The sequence below is a fragment of the Cavia porcellus genome, unplaced genomic scaffold, assembly GCF_034190915.1.
Source record: "Cavia porcellus strain 051 isolate PalLab524CR breed Dunkin Hartley unplaced genomic scaffold, mCavPor4.1 scaffold_26, whole genome shotgun sequence".
Classification (NCBI taxonomy): Eukaryota; Metazoa; Chordata; class Mammalia; order Rodentia; family Caviidae; genus Cavia; species Cavia porcellus.
The window spans coordinates 17,425,956-17,446,142 of NW_026947509.1; the positions used below are offsets into that span (position 1 = coordinate 17,425,956).

Genomic DNA, 20,187 nt, shown 5'->3' on the forward strand with positions numbered 1-20,187 from the left:
AAAATCTGGATAATATATTCTTTTATTATTAGAACAGAAAAATCTTTACTCATAAACACGAAAATGAAACAATCCCAAAGTCAAATCATACATACGTGTATCATTATCTGCTGTAATTGTAGAGGTGCAGGTTTCAACACACATTAATCCTTCATCCAAAATCGGTGCTCTGGACTTAGGGGTGAGGATTTTCCTTTAGAAATAGAAATGTATAATTTACTGTGTAAAAAGATCCATCTCTAACCAGCACTAGACTTTCTGCCTCTCCATTTGTTTTCATGATGCAAACCAGGGTTCAGAGAAATCACTATTCAAGTGCATTTTCACTATTTTATAAAAATTACAAGCGAATTTAAAAACAAATCGTGCCATATTTCTTTTCTTACTGTTCTATCACTTTACTCTTTTTGCAACAATGTTATGGCTTTAAAATACAAAGGAAATAAGACTTTAAAATGCTTGTTGGCATAAATTGCTGTGAGGGTAATTATCAATGATCGGTGGCCATACTCTGCAAATAAGCCAGTGAAGTACTACAAAATATCTTCTATGCACTCAGTAGGATCAAGTTTAATATTTTACCACACTATTACCTTGGCACTCAAGGTAATTGGTTCCGGGTGACTGGAAAGGGCACTGAGTCAGAGGTAAGGGGATGCTGACAAGTCCTGAATTGTACACTGGGTACAAAATTTTCACATCAAAATGCGTTATGTATGAAATTTGACAAGTTTTAAGCAGGCAAGTACCAACATATGATTGTATTCATTTATTAATAGGTATTTGTTAAAAGGATTTAACCACAAAGTTTATAGCAAAGGTAGCTGAGAAGAGTAAGTCAAAAAATCCAGTTTGTATTTAAAAAGGAAGTACTTGCATACCAAGATGTTAAATATTCACCTTGATTTTAAAGATTCATTTAGAAAAAAAATAAATACATAAATATTCACTTAAGAGTCTCTATCAACCAGATTCTTTGAATATGAATGCTTCTTGCTTTGTAACTATTCCAATTACCTGTCAAATTCATTGCAATAAGTAACATTTGTTTTCATTAAAATTCAAAAAATGTTATAACAAACAAAATGAAATAATCCTTTATCACTGTTTTCTGCCACTTTTCTGATGAAAGAGCTTGGCAAAGATTTCAAGTATCTAGCTAGACATCACAGAAGTAAGTGACTGAGTTTCATTTACAAGGTGACTATCAAAACCTGAATTCCTTGGGTAATTTATGAGGTTACTCTCAGTACTTGCTTCCTATAATGCAATCTACCAGCTAATGCCTTAAGTTATATTTTTATATGCTAACTATGCTATAATATTGTTATTATTCTCTCTTGATAACTGAAGCTGTCACTTATGCATGTACTACAATGTTACTCAAAGTGTGACATGCAATCTGTGCCTACTTTTGAAATGAAACAAGCTTTTGGCAGAGGTAAATTGGTAGTTAATTTCATTGATTACATCAGCTAACTTCTGACAGATTATCAAATGGAGGTTTGATGACCTAAATAAGTCCTACTATGTATAGAATAGTTTACTATGGGCTTACAAGTTTCATTATGCATCTTTTTAAAAGGATTTAAATTTGGTTTCATAAACTTACCCTTCACGGGCTGATAGAACACCAGAAGCTTCAATGCCTTGAGTGGGACTTAAATGATTTAATTCTGAAAGTTCCTCCTGTGAAACTTCTAAATTGCCTGTAGGTCATACAGATAAAAAATAGCATTTATGCTAAATGTTTTAATAATTACTCATAGTTTTGGATCTTTACTTCGTGTGGGTGTCCAAGTGTATTCCTGGGGATGGAACCAACAGCCTTACACAATAATACATGGCAGGCAAGTGCTCTACTACTGAACTACCACATCCCCAGACCTAGATTTTTTTTTTGGTAGGGAGGATCAAATTCATGACCTTGCGCTTGCCAGGCAGGCGTTTATGTCACTGAACTAAATCCCCAACCTAGACCTAGATTTTTAAAAAGAAGTTGTTGAGCCTGCTGTTTTGTTCTTTAAGTTACTGTCTTGGCAACAACTGCCAACAGTTCTTCCCATTCTCTGAACCTAGCTCAAGAGTCCCATAGCGCCCCTTAAACGCCAGCTTTTCACTTTTTAATTGGCACTGCTACAAATGTTCTACATAACTTACTTCTCAACATCCAAATAGGTAGATGAATAGATTTAGCCTGTTTTACTATGAAGTTCTCATATACGATACCCTTAATAGATTTTCACTGCCTAATATTGTAGGTATAATCAATGGAGATTCATTTTTATCTAATACAGTATTTGTCATTGAAGTACTTTAAACTGTAACACATCAAAAAAAGCAGTGTACACTTCCAAACATGCTATTTCTGAGCAGAATATTACAATGCCAAGACTAGTAATAATGTTTTTGTATACTAACAAAAACACAACACAATCCAAACTTCGTAGAACTCATGTCTGAATTCAGCCTAGGCAGAAAAGTATTTTTCAAAAGATAGCCATGACACAGAGTTTCATAAAAGCATTGGGTTTTACAGACTTCATGTTCATAGTTACCTTTAATAAAGTTTGTTAAAACTCTGCATAGGGCAATAAATCTAAAAACAGGCTTTATTATTTTTGACCTACCAATTTTAAACCAAGTCTCCTTTCCTAGTATCTTGCTGGCTCTCACAGGCCTCACAGAAATAGTACTAACCAAACTTGCATTATAATGGCTTGTTAATGAAGTCTACAGTGCTCTGTATGACATATGAGAAAGTATTATGCCTGCCTGACTCACTGTTTGACATTCAACACCTAGCAAACACACAGGAGCTTTCTGAAAGCACATGCAGTAAGGACTCTGTAAAATTAGTATTAGTTGCCATAGTTATTTGAAAACCTTTTAAATCAGATTATGGCAAATTACATTTTTTTCTTGTGCATAAATATTCTTTTCCAAATTTTTTGGCTGAATTAAAAAAGATACATAAAAGTTGTCCTCCTTTCAAATCTCATACTTACTTATGGAGCATGTAAGCCGTAAGATTTGAGCATTCTGTCTAACACCTAACATCCTATGAGTATACAGTAATTATTCAACCTTGATGACTTTCTTACTGTAGGAAAATCCTACTTCAAATTTTAATGAGGGATATCAATGGCAATTTTGATAGTGTGAAAATGAGTTCCTACCTATTTGCTTCTTCATGTCTGAAGGAGTTGCTTCTGATCCAAACACATCTTTTGTGCCATCCTTCTTAGTTTGTTCATTTAAATTAATTATCAGTTCAGTGGAAGAGCTTGGTGGCTTGAAAAAGAAGTCTTTAGACTCTCCAGGTGACAGTGCATCATAATACTCTAAAGTAGAAATATCTGATCTGCTTGAAACAGTGCTGTCTTCTTTGCTCACATCAAGTTTCTCTGGACTCTGAGAGGGTGTATCCTGTGACCTTGCATCCATTTCTTGAAGATCTTTTTCAGGGGGATGCAGGGGAAAAGATGTACCTTTATCTTTGTTCTTTAGCCACACAGTTTCAGCAGGAATTCCACTTTTATGGAAAGGTGTAGTAACAAGTACTTTTGTTTCACTGCCATCTGCAACCTGTTAAGTAAGGTTAGGGCAAGAAAATTAACCAGTAAATATTAACCCAGTGGTGACTCGTGGGACCAAACACACCCATGCTTGGTATTTCTCTGAACTCTTCTTAATTAAAATTCATTTATTTAAAATTTATTCTTTTTTAGAACAGTATGAAAGTTACTGGTTGTCAGTGTTTCCCTAATTTGTAGTACACTATTAATTTCCAAAGATTAAAATGAATAGATCAGATAATCAATAATTACCAAATAGGTTCCTATTATCCTACAATGAAAATCTGAAAAGGTACCTGCCCAAATAGAAAACTTAATTAGAATTTAAGGGAAGGAACACAACATAGGGTTAAACAACAAACAAACAAAATACATGCACTAAGAATTAGAGATTTGGATTCTAATTCTACTCCTGTCATCTAGTTTTCTATTTTCTTTACTTACAAAATGTGGATTTGGCTTGTGCTGTCCACTAAAATTTCTTTCACAACTATTTCCTAATTTAAAGACAACCTCAAGATTGCATATAAAAACCTAGTGATCTAAGTTTCCACTTGTAGAAAGTACAAAGGACTGAACTCACATCAAGCTACCTCCCTACCCCTTTTTATTTTGAGACAATGTCTCACTAAATTTCCTAAACTGGCCTCAAACTTGCCTTAGCTTCTCAAGGACAAGGGATTACAATACGTGCCACTGCGCCAGGCTAGTATAGTATGTTCATCCTTAAGTCCTTTCCTCTTTACACCTTAGTATTATTATCAAACTTACTCCAGCAGTCCATTGTGTGCTCATGTCTTCTTCCATGAATGAAATTCTTGTTTCTTTAAGTTGTAAAGGTGGAGTAAGAGACCTTCCAGGTGACACAGAGGGAGATGCTAAAGGTATTCGAAGACTAGATCTTAGGATGGATTGTGGAGTCAATTCTGCAAATCCAGAATTAACTGACATAGCCAATGTTTTAGCTTTCTGTGACAAACAGAAAACGATATCATCATTAGGGTTTGTAAAAGGCATTTACACATTAGGACAGACTAGGTCATTTAGGTCACAATAATAGTTATTTTCTCATCTCCAATAAACACATAAGTAGAAAATTTTATTTCACAATTCTGGGAAGAAATACAAAATTCTACCAGAGCATTTTACAGGGAGGCTACAAAGCATGTAATTGTATTCATAGTCTTTCTAAAAGTCCTCATTATTTCCAAAATACAGTGCCAATTACTTACGTAACCAAAGTTTTAGTCAGGTGAAAGACCTGATTATATATAATGAACACAAGGTTAATTAGAGGAAGATAATGCCAATTAATAATGGAGGGCTGGGAATTTAGCTTAGTGACACAAGTGCCTGCCTAGCAAGTGGAACGTATGTAGTGAGTTTGATCTGCAGTACCCCCCCAAAATGGAGAGTGACTTTAGTATGTCTTTAGAAAAAAAATTCATCACTACTATCCAGTAATGAGCAATATTCATTAGAATCCTCTAAAGATTCTGTATAATGAGTAAAAATAATTTAAAATTAGCACTGAGATTGTTTAATAATTCTTTCACATGACCACTAAAGACCTAGTAAAACAAGTTACTGAATCCCTTTATATTAATAAATACAGTTACTTAGATTACATGATTATGATTTTTTAGTAACAGGCTGTTCAGGAGTTGCAAAATTACTTTCCTAATTTCATTTGAATCTAGTGTACAGAATACAAAAGAAGTTTTTTAAATGAATGAAAGAAGTATAGTACTAGACATTAACTGTCAGGAACTTAATTTTTTTAGGAATTTAGTAATTTTATGAAGTTCTTTTTTTTTTTGTCTTTTTCCTCTTTATCAGTACCGGGGATCGAACTCACGACTGCCTGCTTGCAAGGCAGGCACTTATGCCGCAGAGCTAAATCCCCAGCTCCTATGAAGTTCTTATAATAACTGCTTTAGGAACAGCATTTACTGAGGTATTTTTTTATTCAGCTTCAAAAATAACAAGTCTCTTAATTCACTATAAATGCTGGTTCTCAAGAACAGAATCAAAAACCACCAAACCAAATCACAGAAGGAGGAGGAAGAGATTTAATGTAAAATATTGGAAAAGGTAAAAGATCACTGGTACCAGTTACCTCAAGTTTGGTTTTGTTTTCTCAACTATCAGGAAGGATGGAAGCAAAAATCACATAAAGACAGGCTGATAAAATAATGAAATCATTTTGCTTTACTACTAGTTTCATTACAAGGGTCAGAAAGAAATAAAAATACATGTAAGAACTAAAAATCAGTTGACAGAAGAAATAACATAATTAACAACAGGAATAAAGATTACACAAAGATTGACACTCAAAAATCTTGAAAGCATTTTGCAAAAGACAAAGGCCCATTTGTAATAACCACACAGAACCTTGGATTACATTCAAGACAACAATGTGATAATTAATATTACACAAGAAAGCTAATCTCTTTAAGATAATGTTAAAGCAGTTTTGGAAAAATAAAGATTTAAGTTGAAAAAAGTACTTAAAAGTTCTTGACTATCTGGAGATATTAGCTAAAAATAGCTTATTTTCTTCATGTGACTTAAAAAATTAAGAACTCCTTAGCTTCCCTATGAATTTTGGATATGTAATAAATACTAACCTTAACTACAAGAGGAGTTTCAAGTAAATTTAATTCTGAAGTCCTAGGGGTTTTCTGATGTGATCGTTTTAACTGTGAACGTGAATTAGGGAGTAGGTATGATGGAGATCTTGTGGGACTTTGCTGAATAAACCTCCAAGATTGAGGAGATTGTGGAATAGGATGAACCACCAAATTCAGCAATCTGTAAACAGAATACACATATGAACAAAAAAATCTTGGTAACTTATTTAACAAACAAAAAAACTGAGTATTCCTTTAATTATTCAGATTTGCTTATTCACTGGTAAATGTAGTAAAAATTGAGTCAATCACATTAATGTAATCAAATTTGTCATCATTAGTTTAAAAGGTCAGAAAATTATCTCATAGTTAAAATAATTAGGAGTTACACATAACAATTTGAAAACCAATAATTCTAGATATCCTCCCTTCTGCTAGTATTTACTAAGCCTTCATTGAATCAACTGTTTATTTTTTTAACTGCTTATTTTGAAATGAGGACCAATTGGTACTTACTGAAAATATAAAAACTTTCTAGCAATCCATTTGCTGTAATTTATTTTTATTAAAAGACCACTTACCTACATCTTATATAATAGTGATGTTTTATCTTTTTAGATCTGACTGCAATAAAGACTAGATTGACTATACTATTTTGCCAAATAGTTAATTTTTGTGTGTGTGTGTGCCAGAAATCAAACTCAGGATCTTGTGCTTGCCAGGCAGGTACTTGTGCCACGAAACTATATTCCCAGCCCCATATAACTGAGTCTTGTAACAAAATAGAATCTCAATGTTTTCTATCATCTCCTGGATCCAGTTCTTATCAAATGATTATTAAGTATAGTCCAAATAAGTTTAAAAGTGTAATTTACCAATAAATAATTTTACTTGAAAGTGAAATTTTTAGGTCACAATTTTTGGTGGACCATATGCAAAGATACATTTTCCTCAATTCCCCAATAAAATCTATTTTTGGTTGTATTTTTTAATGATTATATACAGTATTCTCTCTTTTTTTTTCCCTCAAATGTTCATGTGATTTACCTGAGAGTAACAAGACAAATGCAGAATGTGCTAGTGACCAAAAATAAAAACTCTCAGTTTGAGTGCCTTCCTTTCATTCTATTATTCAGGCTGAGGAGATTTTCACTATGAGGGGTGATAGACAAACAGATTATAGCTGCTTATGATTCAACCTACTACACAGTGGGGAAGTATTTTATGAAGATAGGGTATTCCTACTTGCTATTCAATGGTAAACAGCTTTGAGATTTTCACCAATCCAAGAATATGTAGGGATTCCTCAATTTTCATTTTTTCTCTACCTGATTTGTATTTAAAACACTGGAACTGTAGTTTGTTCACTATCCCAAACATATTATCTGTTAAATGCTCTGCATTAGTATTTTATGTCTAAAGGATTTACTTATGAATGATTGTTTCTCAAAAACAAGGCCCATGCCATAAATGACAAATTCTACTTATACAAGATTAATATACTCAAATTACACTTTTCAAAAGGTAACAAGAAAAAAGTATTTTCTAAAAGAAATGTTGAATGTTATACTAGGTCTTAGTCTTTCCTTAACTACTTTTCTGACCATGATTCAAAGGAACATTTTATAATACACACATAGAAAACATAAATTATGTAAAATACCACTTTAACCCTTAATATATATGCAATGCTTACTACTCTACTTCATTCAAAGAAGCATCCATTATATATTTACTTACTATCAAGTAATGCAAACCAATATGAAAACCAGAATTAGGAAATGTGGTATTTTGGTGTTAATGAAGACTAAATCCTCTTACACATCAGACAAGTCCACTATTGCTGAGCTATGTTCCTTGGTCCTTTAAAAGTCTTTTTTTCTTTAAAAATTTTGAGGTGGGCCACTGTAAAGTTCTTCAGAGTGGCCTCAAACTTGGCAATACTCTCAGGCATACCACCACCAATGCACTGAATATGGAATGGTTTTCACAGAAGGTAAATATTCACATCTTAATGGGCTCTCTTCTGTGTGAACTAATTTAGCCTTTAAAGGATTTTCTCAAATCATCTTTTGGCCCTGAGATCATTAGTTAAAAGTCGTCAAACCTTATTATTGTCCCCTGTTGGACCCTAGTCTATTATTAAAGTAAACAAGTATCAAGAAAAAGTAACTAACAGGAAAAAAAATTGTAAGTACTGGTAGAAAAACCCAGAATGTCAATAAAAACATCTTCCATTAAAAATATATGATCTCAGGAAGATACAATCATGTTTGGTCTAAAAAAGGCAAATCCTTTCAAGCTTTGAAAATGTCCTTTATGTACACATTATACTTTTTTGCCCCAATTTTTTAAAGTTATAAACTTATCCCAAGTATCTTATTCTTAGTTATCAAAAATCCACATTTCATTTCTATAAAGCAATGTAAGTTTTTTTCTTGATAAAACAATCAAATATTTGCAATTCAGTGGCATTAACATTCAGGACAAACACTCAATGTTCTCTGCTACTGATGATTATGAAACATTTTTCTACTACTTGACATTTTTAAATGCAGTAGTACCTTGGTTAATGAACTCACTTCTTTCCAACATTCTGGTCAGAAAATGAAATGGATGTGAATCAAATGAAATTCCATGGTTAGATTCAATGGACCTTGTGGGAAAATAACTTAATTCAGTTCTCATCTAATTTGGTTTACAACCAGAACTGTGGCACGAATTAAGTTTATGAACCTAGGTACCACTTGTACATACTTACAATTTCGTCTTGGATGTGAAACTTTAACTATTTTTCTAATACCACAGGAAAGATATGGAAAGTACTACTGCTTTTCTGGAGTTACATGAATCATTTTAACAGGGTCTACTGCAAAGGAGAATGTTTCAACAAGCCAACCAAAATTAGTCATTTATCATAAAAGCAACTTTCATTCAGAAGTCAATAAGGAGAGCTAATAGTGGTCTGCTTCTTTTCATTCAGGTGTCTGGAATCACTGAGTAGAAATTTTAAACATACCAACAGCTGATACAAAATATCTGAAATTACTGTACTACCAGGTAAAAAAACATTAAAAATTTGCTTAACAATTTAAATTTGGTCCATCTAATTTTAAGATAACAGCAATTCTTATAATAATAACATTGTATCTTTAAAAATGATTTAATAAACTGTTACCTAGAAATTTTCTGTGATGCTTTTGAAATTGGTGTTCCAACAAATGCCTCAGGAAGCAGGAAAGAATGTATTATAGGAGATGTTTCTTCTATTTTAGAGCTACAAAGGAAAAGATTAACTTTTAATTATGTATCGTAAGAGACAGATTAAAAATACTGTTATTTACAACTAGATGGAAGGACTTTTATTTTTACTTTGTACATTTTTGCACTAATTACAAACATGAATGTGTTTCACTTTAAGTTTAAAGAAAAAAATCATTCTTTTATAAGAAATGTAGCCCCCAAAAAGTAGCCAACATAAAGAGCTTTGCCATTTTACATACATTAATAAACCCCATGCAATGAGAATGGACTGCTGACGAGTGTTACTAAAAAGCAAGGAAGATGGGAAGTAGCAAACATGATTTAAAGAGGTATAAAAAAAACATACCTATTGTACAGTGACACATGACTTGTAGATTCACTGTTTGCCCATACTTCTCCAATTTTAGATAACACATTACTGATGAAAGTAGATTTTGTTATCACTGTTCTGGTTATTGCTTTCTTTGGAAATGTTGATAATGGTTTTGGTCTAGGAACTGTAAAATAATGCAGCATTTAAGTGCATTTCTACTAAACAGGATTTTAATAAATCATTTCACATGACAACAATACAGAAGACACAACAGCTAGGTAGAATTTGTTAATCTGGGTTTCTGACTGACTAATCTAGCAGTTACAAGTTTGGAGCAGAGTAACTTTCATGGCAGAAGGCAAGAGGAGAAATAAAAACTTCATTTCATGACAAATAGATTAAAATTTACAGATAGATAGTAAAATATTATTTAACATGTTTTCTAGAAGCTGGACAGGATGCATTCAATTACAAAGTTCTTTCATTCTATACTAAGTGTAATTGTAAAAACTTTCCGAAAAGTTCTAAAGCAGCCAATAAAAATGTAAGACTGTTAAAAACTTATGTCAGTCTTCAATGAAATCTTACCTTCTCGAAAAACTGATGTTGACACCTGGTAAGGCTTAGCTCGCTCAATGGCCAATTTTCGCTGGGCTCTAGGAAGGATTTTCCCATATTGGTGTAACATAGCGTTTCGAGCCACTGATCTCTCTCGTACACGAGGATCGCGATCATTCTATTGGATACATAAATGATAGAATTTAATCTTCAAAATATTGAGTGCTGTGTCCTACTTACATTTTCCCAAAATGAAGACTTCATATACAAACTTAATTGCTTACCCATCAACAAATTCCCAGTTCCTAACACTAAGCTTGGATTCTTCACAATAACAACTGTTTATCAGTTTTTAAGCACCTACATGTGATAGGCAACATGTTACTTTGTCAAAATAAAATGTACTTTTGTGAATTTTCATAACAACCTCACATGGAAATATTAGCATTTACAGAAAAGGAAACCAAGGTTCAGAGTATATCCTAAGCACACAGAGCAAATTAAGAATCAGACTCAAGTCCAATGTTTCCTTCAATATATAACCTCTACTGCTGTTCTCTACTTTTTCCCCTAATTTTACAAGTGAAGTGCATAGTCTGGCAAGATTATGGAAAACATCACAATACAAATGGTATGTATATGTAAAAGCATTAAAGTATAATAACCGGTTCAAAGTGATGTTACACAGATAGGAAGCAGATTTTCCTAGTAGATAAAAGTCACAGTGTGTCCAAACTGCAATCTCATACCAATGAACTCTTCAGTTTTTCTTATTCTCTTATCCCATATAATGAAACAACTTTAATCATACCATAAGATTAATCTTCAGAGTCTGATTCAGCTTCAGGGCAAGGATATAATTGGCACGTTGCAAATGGTGAACTAAAAGGAATTCTTGATTCTGAACACTGGCACTGGACTGCAAAAATTTCACTAAACATTCCTAGAAAAAAAACAAGTCTGTAAACTTTCAATTTAGCCTGGATTTCTGATAAAAGTATATTGAAAAGTAATTACCTGTTCAATGTCTGTAAATGGTAATTTCAACAAGTCTTCCATTAAACCCATTTCCTGACACACTCCATACACATGCTTTAGTAATTCCTCTATATTCACTGTATTACAATGTTGTCGCAATAAACTCCAGGCCTCAATCATACATCTGAAACCAACATTTATCCAAGTTTAGTTTTAGAAAAGCTGTTTAAAATGTTCAAGTGTTATCTATGTACAGAAACTCAATGATATTTTGTAAGTAAAAGAGTTAAAAGAGCCAGGAAGCCTGAACAACTTAGTGAGACTGTCTCAAAACCATCACAACAACAATAACAACAACAGGGTGAAGATTTAGCTCTGTGAAAAGAGTGCTTGTCTAGCATGTATTAGACTGAATTCAATCTTCAGTATGCAAAAAATAAGAAAAGGTTTTAAAAAATAAATAAAATAGAATGCTTGTCTAGCATATGAGGCCCTGGGTTGCAACCCTAGCATTGCAAAAATAAAGACATTTAAAATTGAAATAACAGAAACAAAGCAGACATTGAAAAACACAAACTTAGGTGATATGGATAGAACTGAATGATTGGTGTGGTGTGACAGAGAAAAGTTAGGTTTAAGGTAGTTAACACTTATTACAAGAAAGAAAATGAAGGCCTATATGGAGAAATAAGCAGAACTATGTTCATGGGAAGGCGAAAGGTACAGGTATAGCTCAGTATTAGATGATGTGGCAAAGCTGCAGCAAGATTAGACTGGAGAACATGTCAAATTGCACAGTTATAGTTAACACTATGTAGGAATTTTGTTTGGTGAGAAATAAGGTTACTTTATATGAAACAGTGCTCGTTACTTAAGAGTCTCTCAGAATCTGAGAGGAATTTTGTATATTTTAAAGAAAAATCAGGTTTGAACTCAGACCTCACTGACTGACTTGTCCTGGAGATTAACTTGGTCATGTGTATAAAAATTAAAACTATACACATGTAGGCTTACAAAGCAACAATCTTATTTTAAGAAATATAATTTACATAAATAAATACTAGCAAAATTGCTTAAAGAGGGGCTGGGGATTTAGCTCAGTGGCATAAGCACCTGCCTTGCAAGCAGGCGGTCATGAGTTCGATCCCTGGTACTGATAAAAAAAAAAAAATTGCATAAACATTTATGTGGATAGTTCCATAGTGATACAATGAACTATGACATGGTCCTATATGAAGCAAATATACTATAAAGGCATATAGTAACCTGGAAAATCAATTAAGCTTTTTAAAAAAGCAATGTTACCAGGAGGAAAAGTAATATGCAAAAACTAACCAATAAACAAAACACATACATGTTCATCTACTTATTTAAGTACATAAGAAAAAGTTCTAAAAGACATACATTAGGGTTGACTGACTAATCTAGCAGTTACAAGTTTGGAGCAGATTAACTTTCATGGCAGAAGGCAAGAGGAGAAATAAAAAATTCATTTCATGACAAATAGATTAAAATTTACAGCAAGTAATATTCATAGTGAAAATTCATCTCAGGCAATTTTGGCAGCACTTCTGAGGATTCCTGGGTACAAAGTCAGAAAGTGAAGCAGATCGCACATATTGTTGGAGGGTTAGGGCTACCCATTAATTTTGTTGTTTTGAGACTAGACTACCTTAATATATTCCATCGATTTTGTAAAGGCTACCAACCCAAAGTAGGTATTTTCTAAAAACTTACACCTGAAATTGCTTTGTACTTTGTGTTTCAAAACAGGTGTAATAGTGTAGTAATTATAACTTGAATATAGAAGGGTAGGCACCTATGTATACATATGCAGGTGTACAAAAATAAAAGCTAACACTTCCTTAAAGTAAAAATGAGAATATTTTTATAGAAAGAAAAGTAACAAGCATTAAAAATAATAGTTCAGTAGTAATTTTTAAAATCACATACAGGAATAAAGGTATAATAAAAAACTTGGTATCTGTTATATTTAGGGTGGATACATTAAAACTTACTGTACTATTTTGTATGCTGGAATCTTAAAAATGCTTATAGCAAAATGAACCGCAAAAAAAATCTATTGTAAGTAAAGTATTATAAGAGGACAACAAATTAAAGAGGAAGAAAAACCTCTTCAAAACCAAGTTTATGTATCTAATGTATAATAAATCAGTCAAGGAAAATCTCAACACACTGAAAGAGGCAAAATATTTAAATGGATGAGTTACAAAACAGCTCTCTGTGCACAGTATGTAGTCATCTTGCATTGTGTAAAATGGCAAAAGACTGAGACAACCTAAATGGTCACTAAAGAAATTACTTAAATAAACGACACATCCATTCACACATGAACCACATTATCACTTAAAAACAAGGAAGCTCTTTATATATTGTTACAAAGCAAACCCCAAACTTAGTTTAAAAAGACACACTGCTTGTGAGCAGACGGTATGCTAGTTTAATGAAATGACATGGAGTTCTGCAGCATTTGCTAACATCTGTTCACAAGATCTCAAGAAACATACACATGAAATGACTAAGAATAAACAGGCCCCAAGGAAAAATTCACTGTCATTATTTATATTTTTTAACTGTTGAGGCAGGATCCTATTGTTAAAAACAAAACCAAAAACCTCCATATGCTTGACTTTCCTCTCCCAGTCCATGATAACATTTTTAGAAGTTTTTATATTAAAATGTGACACTTCTAGTTTACAGATACAGTAACAAGAGTATGATGATTTTACTTTTTGTAGTACTGTGCATTCATCAGATAATAATTTATAAGAGTATATAGAGTACTGTTAAACAAATGACAAATTGTGTTCATTTCCAGTCAGCTTCCCCATAGCAGGAAAAGACATACTTAGCTCAAACTGGAATACTAAGATAAAAACATTCTTATATTCTGTAATTATCCTGCTTCCTATGATAAAGTTATGATGCTATAAAGAATAGCAAGAAAATTATTTTGAGTGATAGAAGACTAGAATGTTGGTAGCTAAACATAAATCATTCCATAATTCTCACTACTTGGAAGGCTGAGGCAGAAAGACTATGAATTTGAGCAATTTAGTGTAATCTTGTCTCCAACAAAACCAAACCAACCCAAACCAAACCAAACCTAGGGATGTAGCCCAGCATTCCCTGGGCTCAATCTTGTGTACCGGGATGACTAAATAGTCATTTCAGTAATCACTGTGTAGGGAATTTTCAGGCTGCTAAAAAACTGTTCTCTGACAAGATCTTAAGACAGTAGAGCAAATATAAGCCAATTTTTTAAAATGTATGTCAAAACTCAACATGAAAAAAATTCCAGATAGGCCAACAAACAACTCTTGATCACTAATGACTAGAATAAAAGGAAGAAGACTGGGAAAGGTATATAACTTATAAATAATAGAATATTAACATAGCAGTATTATCTTGTGGAAGGTTACTGTATAGTAATAAAGGCCAGGCTGCAGATTGGGCTTGATGTCAGAACTCATGCAAGGTCCTGGCTTTTATCCTCAATACTGCCAAAAAAGAGTAAAAAAAAGGCCAGAGTTATTTCTAAAAATTTTTTATTTACATAGTATATTCAAAGAACACATCCTGAATCAGAGTAGGCAACTTAGTGATTAAACAACAGAAAAACAATTACTAAGGACAAAGATTAAATAAAACTACACAATGAATAAACTTGCTATTTTGGCTAAGTATGCCACTTCACATAATAAAATGGACAATATACTGATTAACAGTGGGCAAATCAGTTGTAATACAGTTGAAGGAGTTTATCTGAATCGTATCATGTAATTATAATTGGCAATTAAGTTAGAAACCCAACAAAAAGCCTATTATCTATAAATTAAACTAAATAGTAGGGGAAAAGAAAAAAATCATAATGAGAATTCAAAGTAATATGTAGAACAATCAGATTTACTTTTTGTTTTTTGGTACCAGGGATTGAACTCATGACCTTGTACTTGCCCGGCAGGTGTTTGTGCCCCTGAGCTAAATCCCCATCCCTACATTTTTATATTAGTGAAGAAAAAAGCTTAAAGTGAGATAACCAACTTCAATGTAAAGAATTAGCAGAATAAAAATCACAGAAAGCAAGGAAGAAAAGGCTGACTATATGAAAATGATTATACCTACAAGAGCTTTCTACTCTACCTTAATGATACTAAGACTAAATAATCTTAAGTTAGCCAGATAAACACTTTATATCTCAAGTCTATCATTACACAATACATCCTACTTAACTTGCAAACAAAACAGTCAACCCATAGTTACAACAGTACATCTGTAGATAGAGCTCCTAATATTGTTAAGCAACCAGTGTAAGTTTTAGGGAAGAAATAAGATATCTTAATAAAGAATAGTTAGTTGAGTTTGAAGAATGAGGAGTCAAGTTGGTAGGTTTAATAAAGCATAATAAGGATGGCTGATCGCCACTGACACCATTTACTAAATGATCTACTACTTTGTAAGTAATGTATAATAGTGCTTACTTCATTTAACTCTCAAAATATTGCAAGGTGGGCATTATTAACCCTTTATTACTAATGAGGAGTCTTCATACATAAAGAATAAACTGGCTTTTGATCATACTTTTTAAGAAAGTGGTACAGTGTAGGTTTAAATATGAATCTTACTTCAAGGACTATGCATCTCTTAACATCTTTGCCACTATCAATGATTGTTCCAATAAAATTACTTTTAAGGGTTTAGATTTACTAATCTAGTATAAATATCTCTAGTATAAATAGTTCAAAATCACAGTAATGCTATACTTATCCAGCACAGGGTGAGTCTTGAGGAGGGGGTGTGTGCTCCTGTGCGAGATAAGAGAACTTTTCTAGCCATTGTAAATATTATGAAATCACAGTATATGATAGCAAGACCATTAGGTGTCTTAACCTCTTATTCTGGTTCAAATTTCTCAAATTTAGCCTCTATCCACGTTCAAAGATTTATTAGTTAATCACTTTGTTGGATTAGAGAGATTTGAAGAAATCTTGTTGGATTAGAGAGAGATTGGAAGAAACCAGGTAATTATGTATGATCACAATACATATACCCTGGAACTGTGGTTTCCTGAGTAGGTCCCTAAAAATCAGCTTTTTAAAACATTTTGCTTTTTCCTGCTAAGACTGGAGTGCAGATCACACTGTTGGGTGATTTCCTACAATGATATATGATTGCCTACTGCAATTATCAGTTCAAATGTCTTCATACTTTAATAATAATTATCCCTTAGCTGGGCATGGTGCTACAGGCCTGAGGTGGGAGGACCAGCTGAACCTCAGAAGTTGGAGACCAGCCTGGGTAAAACAGCCAGACTATTATCTCAAAATAAAACCACTATCACCACTGTCTTACCAAAGTCCTTTATAGCACATTATATTACTCTACATATGAGACAAATACTTGGCGGTGGGGTGAGGAAGGGAGATGGACACGATGATGACGGTGAGCTTGCTGGGATGGAACCTAGGGCTCCTTCATGCCAAGCACATATTCCACCACTAAGCTACAGTCCCAGACTCTAGTAATTACTTTTAAACATTACTAAGTCTAAATATAAGCCATCTCCCAAACGGCACTGAGTTACCTGTTTTTGCTTCTCTACTTAACTTTCTGGGGAGTATATAACTCATACTTTAAGAGAAATATAGTTTAAAAATGAACTTATTTAGGTTTGTCCACTATGTATCTAATTAAGAAATGTGAAGTAAATTTAACAAATCAGAGAAATGCTATGGACAAATTAAGAAACAGAAACAAGGCTCAGCAACAATTTATAGCTTTAATCATTTGCTCTGCTAATATAAGCATAAGTGATCAGGCACTACTAACTCAATGCCACTGAAGAATGAGACGTTACATGCAGCTGAAAAAAATTTACATATTGGTAGCCTACCCAACAACTTTAAGTCCTAATATATATGCATTTGTCACATTTACTTTCTTTAAATGTTTTTGTTTTTATAATAAAGTTTATTGAAACTATTCTTTTATATTACTATATATTTATTTGGGGATTCTTTTATATTATATTTATTTGGGGACTGAATCCAAGGCCTTTATGCTGATTACAGCCAAGCTCCCTTTTTAAAACAGAATCTAAGATTTAGTTTAATAGGTCTGGCTCAAATTTGTAATATTCCTGTCACAATCTCACAGAGTGCTGGGATTATAGATGTGTGCCACAACACTCAGCTCTAAATTTGAGCTCATAAAACAACTTCGATCCCATATACCTTCTTTGATGTATTAAACTAAACACTTCTGCTAATTCAGATCATCTCATTAAGTGCTTAATTTATTAGTTTTGAAGACTTCAAAAATTTTTCTGTCTAAAATTTGGAGATCCAACCTTTCCCATTTAGAAATATACTATATTTAACCAAAAAGAACAAAGAAAACTTAATTTTCAGACACTAGCATAAAAAGGATGTTTGATACAATGTACAACAATTTGTGATAAGTGGCCAATTCTAAATATAAATGATCATGCAATAGGACTAAATAAAACCAATATAAGTTATATACGATAAAGTTATAACTTCAACTCTAAGCAATTTCCCTAGCTAATTTAACATGAAAATCTAGTAACTAGGCCATATTTTCAATCATGTATTCAACTTGTCAATTATTATGTATGTGATATACATAATTGCATCTAAATATAAAGCCATATTATAAATAGAAAATATATCATATAGATTTAAAAAGCATTACAAACTTGCTAAAGGAAAAAACATAAAGATATTATTTGCTCAAATCTTAATAAAATGTGAAGACATGAAACTTAACACTTTCTTAAATCAAATGTTTGAGATTTCCTTTCTAGGAGAATTCAATGGGCAATACAGTGACAAAATTCAAGTAACTGTAAAAGCAAGGAATATTTCAAAAAATTAAGCATTATTATAGAATAAAAACCCCTCAAAATATAACTTATCAACTCTATAAAAAACAACTTCATTCTCTCTCTATTCCTGGATTGTTTTCCACATAGCAACCCTCAACTGATCATGCAATAAACTCAGTGTCAATTAGTAACAGGTATAATGACAGACATCCTTCTACTCAAGATACTTCCTATCCACCTTATTCTAGATAAAATCCTACACCATTTCTCAACATTGAAAGACCAAAGATACATAAGGTAAAGGAAACAAAATAGTATGCTACACTCTATTTCATCAATTTCCATTTTATTAACATACGAGCAAGAGTTCAAAAAATGTACTTACCTATTGAAAAGTAAAACAGTGAGATGAAGGATAATATCACCACCACTGGTCACAGCTGGCTTCATCGTTTGAATATATCTGAGGGCTTGTCTATGTTCTCCATGACTCATGAAGGCCTGAATGATCTTTGAATGTTGCCATGACTCAGGTTTTACAGTAGCTGGATGAAACAGAAGATCTAAACCACTCTGCAAAAATGATGTGAAAAATTCTAAATACAACAGAGTATATGGTTATATAGTATAATATGTACACAAGTTAGTTTATCTTTAAAAAAAGACAAGTTTTTTTTTAAAAAAAGCACAGAAAACAAGATAAAATCAGTTTAAATATAAACTGGAAAGGGCTACATTATCATATATATATATATATATATATATATATATATTTTGTTGTTGTTGCTGTTGTTTGTCTTATTTGTTTTTATCTGTACCAAGGATCGAACTCACGACTGCCTGCTTGCAAGGCAGGCGCTTATGCCGCTGAGCTAAATCCCCAGCCCCCTATCGTATATATTTAAGGAGTTAAGTTTTCTCAAAAGCCTCATACCATTAAGACCTTGATATTCCTTTTTTATACATCATAGCTTTCCAACATCCAAATATATCTCTAACAATCACAGTTTTTTCACTATTCTAATAATTTTTTCCTTATTTTGACAGTAAGTAACTTGAGATTCTGAAATTTTCATCCTTGTACTTTTGCTACCTTAGATAGTACCCGGGGAAGGCACTGATTAAACTGAATCTTTCTTAAATTATCTCTTAAATAGACTGCATCAATTTTAATATCATAGGCTAGTCATAGGCTAAAACCAATAAACCTTTTCATGTATGTTTTCTTAAAATCTAGTTAACTACTACAGACTTACCTCATAATCATTATGATCTATCAGCCAAAATCCTTGAATAAGTTTAACCTGACCCCAAGAAATGGCAAAGGCAGGTGGAAAAGATTCAATGGGAGTACCTGTTTTGTTTGGAAACGAATACATAATATCAAGTAGCAAATAAATGGTCTTTTTAGAAAAGAGGATTAAGGACAATAAATAAAGAAAAACTTACTACTTTTAAAAATAGGTAGCACTAAAATGTGGCCTTTAGGCCCAAAGCCTTTTTTGTTCAGAAATCCTTCATGGATATCCAGCTATAGGAATACAGTTTTGTCACATGTGGGTATACCCAGTCCTATGCCAACTTCATTTTCATAATATTTTATCACAACCATCCCAAAGGAGATGGACTTTTCTAAAGCTTACTTTCTTCACAAAGAAACACATTAAAGAAACATGTTTAGCAGCTTTAGAAAATTAAACTGTAGATCAAATTCTAGTTACTGGGCAAAAACTGTAACTTAAGTAAACAGCACCCCCTGCCCAATTCTGGGGGCTGAAGCAATACCCCAAGCTTTCTACCACTGAGCTGCAATTCCTCATCTCCTTTAATTAATTATCTATTTGAGACAGCCTTGGCAAAATTTGAACTTGCAGTCTTCCTGCCTCAGAAGCCTTTGTTTCTGTGGTACTGGAGACTGAACCACGGGCCCGGTGCATGCTAACCAAGACCTCTATGCTAACCAGAGCCCCAGAGAACTTGCTCTTCAGTGTGCCA

The 20,187-nt window shown here is 32.9% G+C and overlaps 1 protein-coding gene across 2 annotated transcripts in view; it reads right to left on the bottom strand.

Annotated features, from left to right (window-relative positions):
- Ahctf1 (AT-hook containing transcription factor 1) overlaps positions 1-20,187 on the bottom strand; it is a 67,769-nt gene that overhangs the window by 11,850 nt on the left and 35,732 nt on the right. For both annotated transcript variants that reach the window (XM_063236772.1, XM_063236771.1), the window contains exons 20-31: positions 19,449-19,595; positions 18,578-18,765; positions 11,364-11,508; positions 11,158-11,289; positions 10,377-10,524; positions 9,822-9,972; positions 9,390-9,488; positions 6,209-6,392; positions 4,350-4,547; positions 3,180-3,588; positions 1,613-1,709; positions 96-193 (exon numbers count right to left, since the gene is read on the bottom strand). In XM_063236772.1, the coding sequence (XP_063092842.1) occupies positions 96-193; positions 1,613-1,709; positions 3,180-3,588; positions 4,350-4,547; positions 6,209-6,392; positions 9,390-9,488; positions 9,822-9,972; positions 10,377-10,524; positions 11,158-11,289; positions 11,364-11,508; positions 18,578-18,765; positions 19,449-19,595 (1,996 nt within the window). The remainder of the gene's footprint in view (positions 1-95; positions 194-1,612; positions 1,710-3,179; positions 3,589-4,349; positions 4,548-6,208; positions 6,393-9,389; positions 9,489-9,821; positions 9,973-10,376; positions 10,525-11,157; positions 11,290-11,363; positions 11,509-18,577; positions 18,766-19,448; positions 19,596-20,187) is intronic.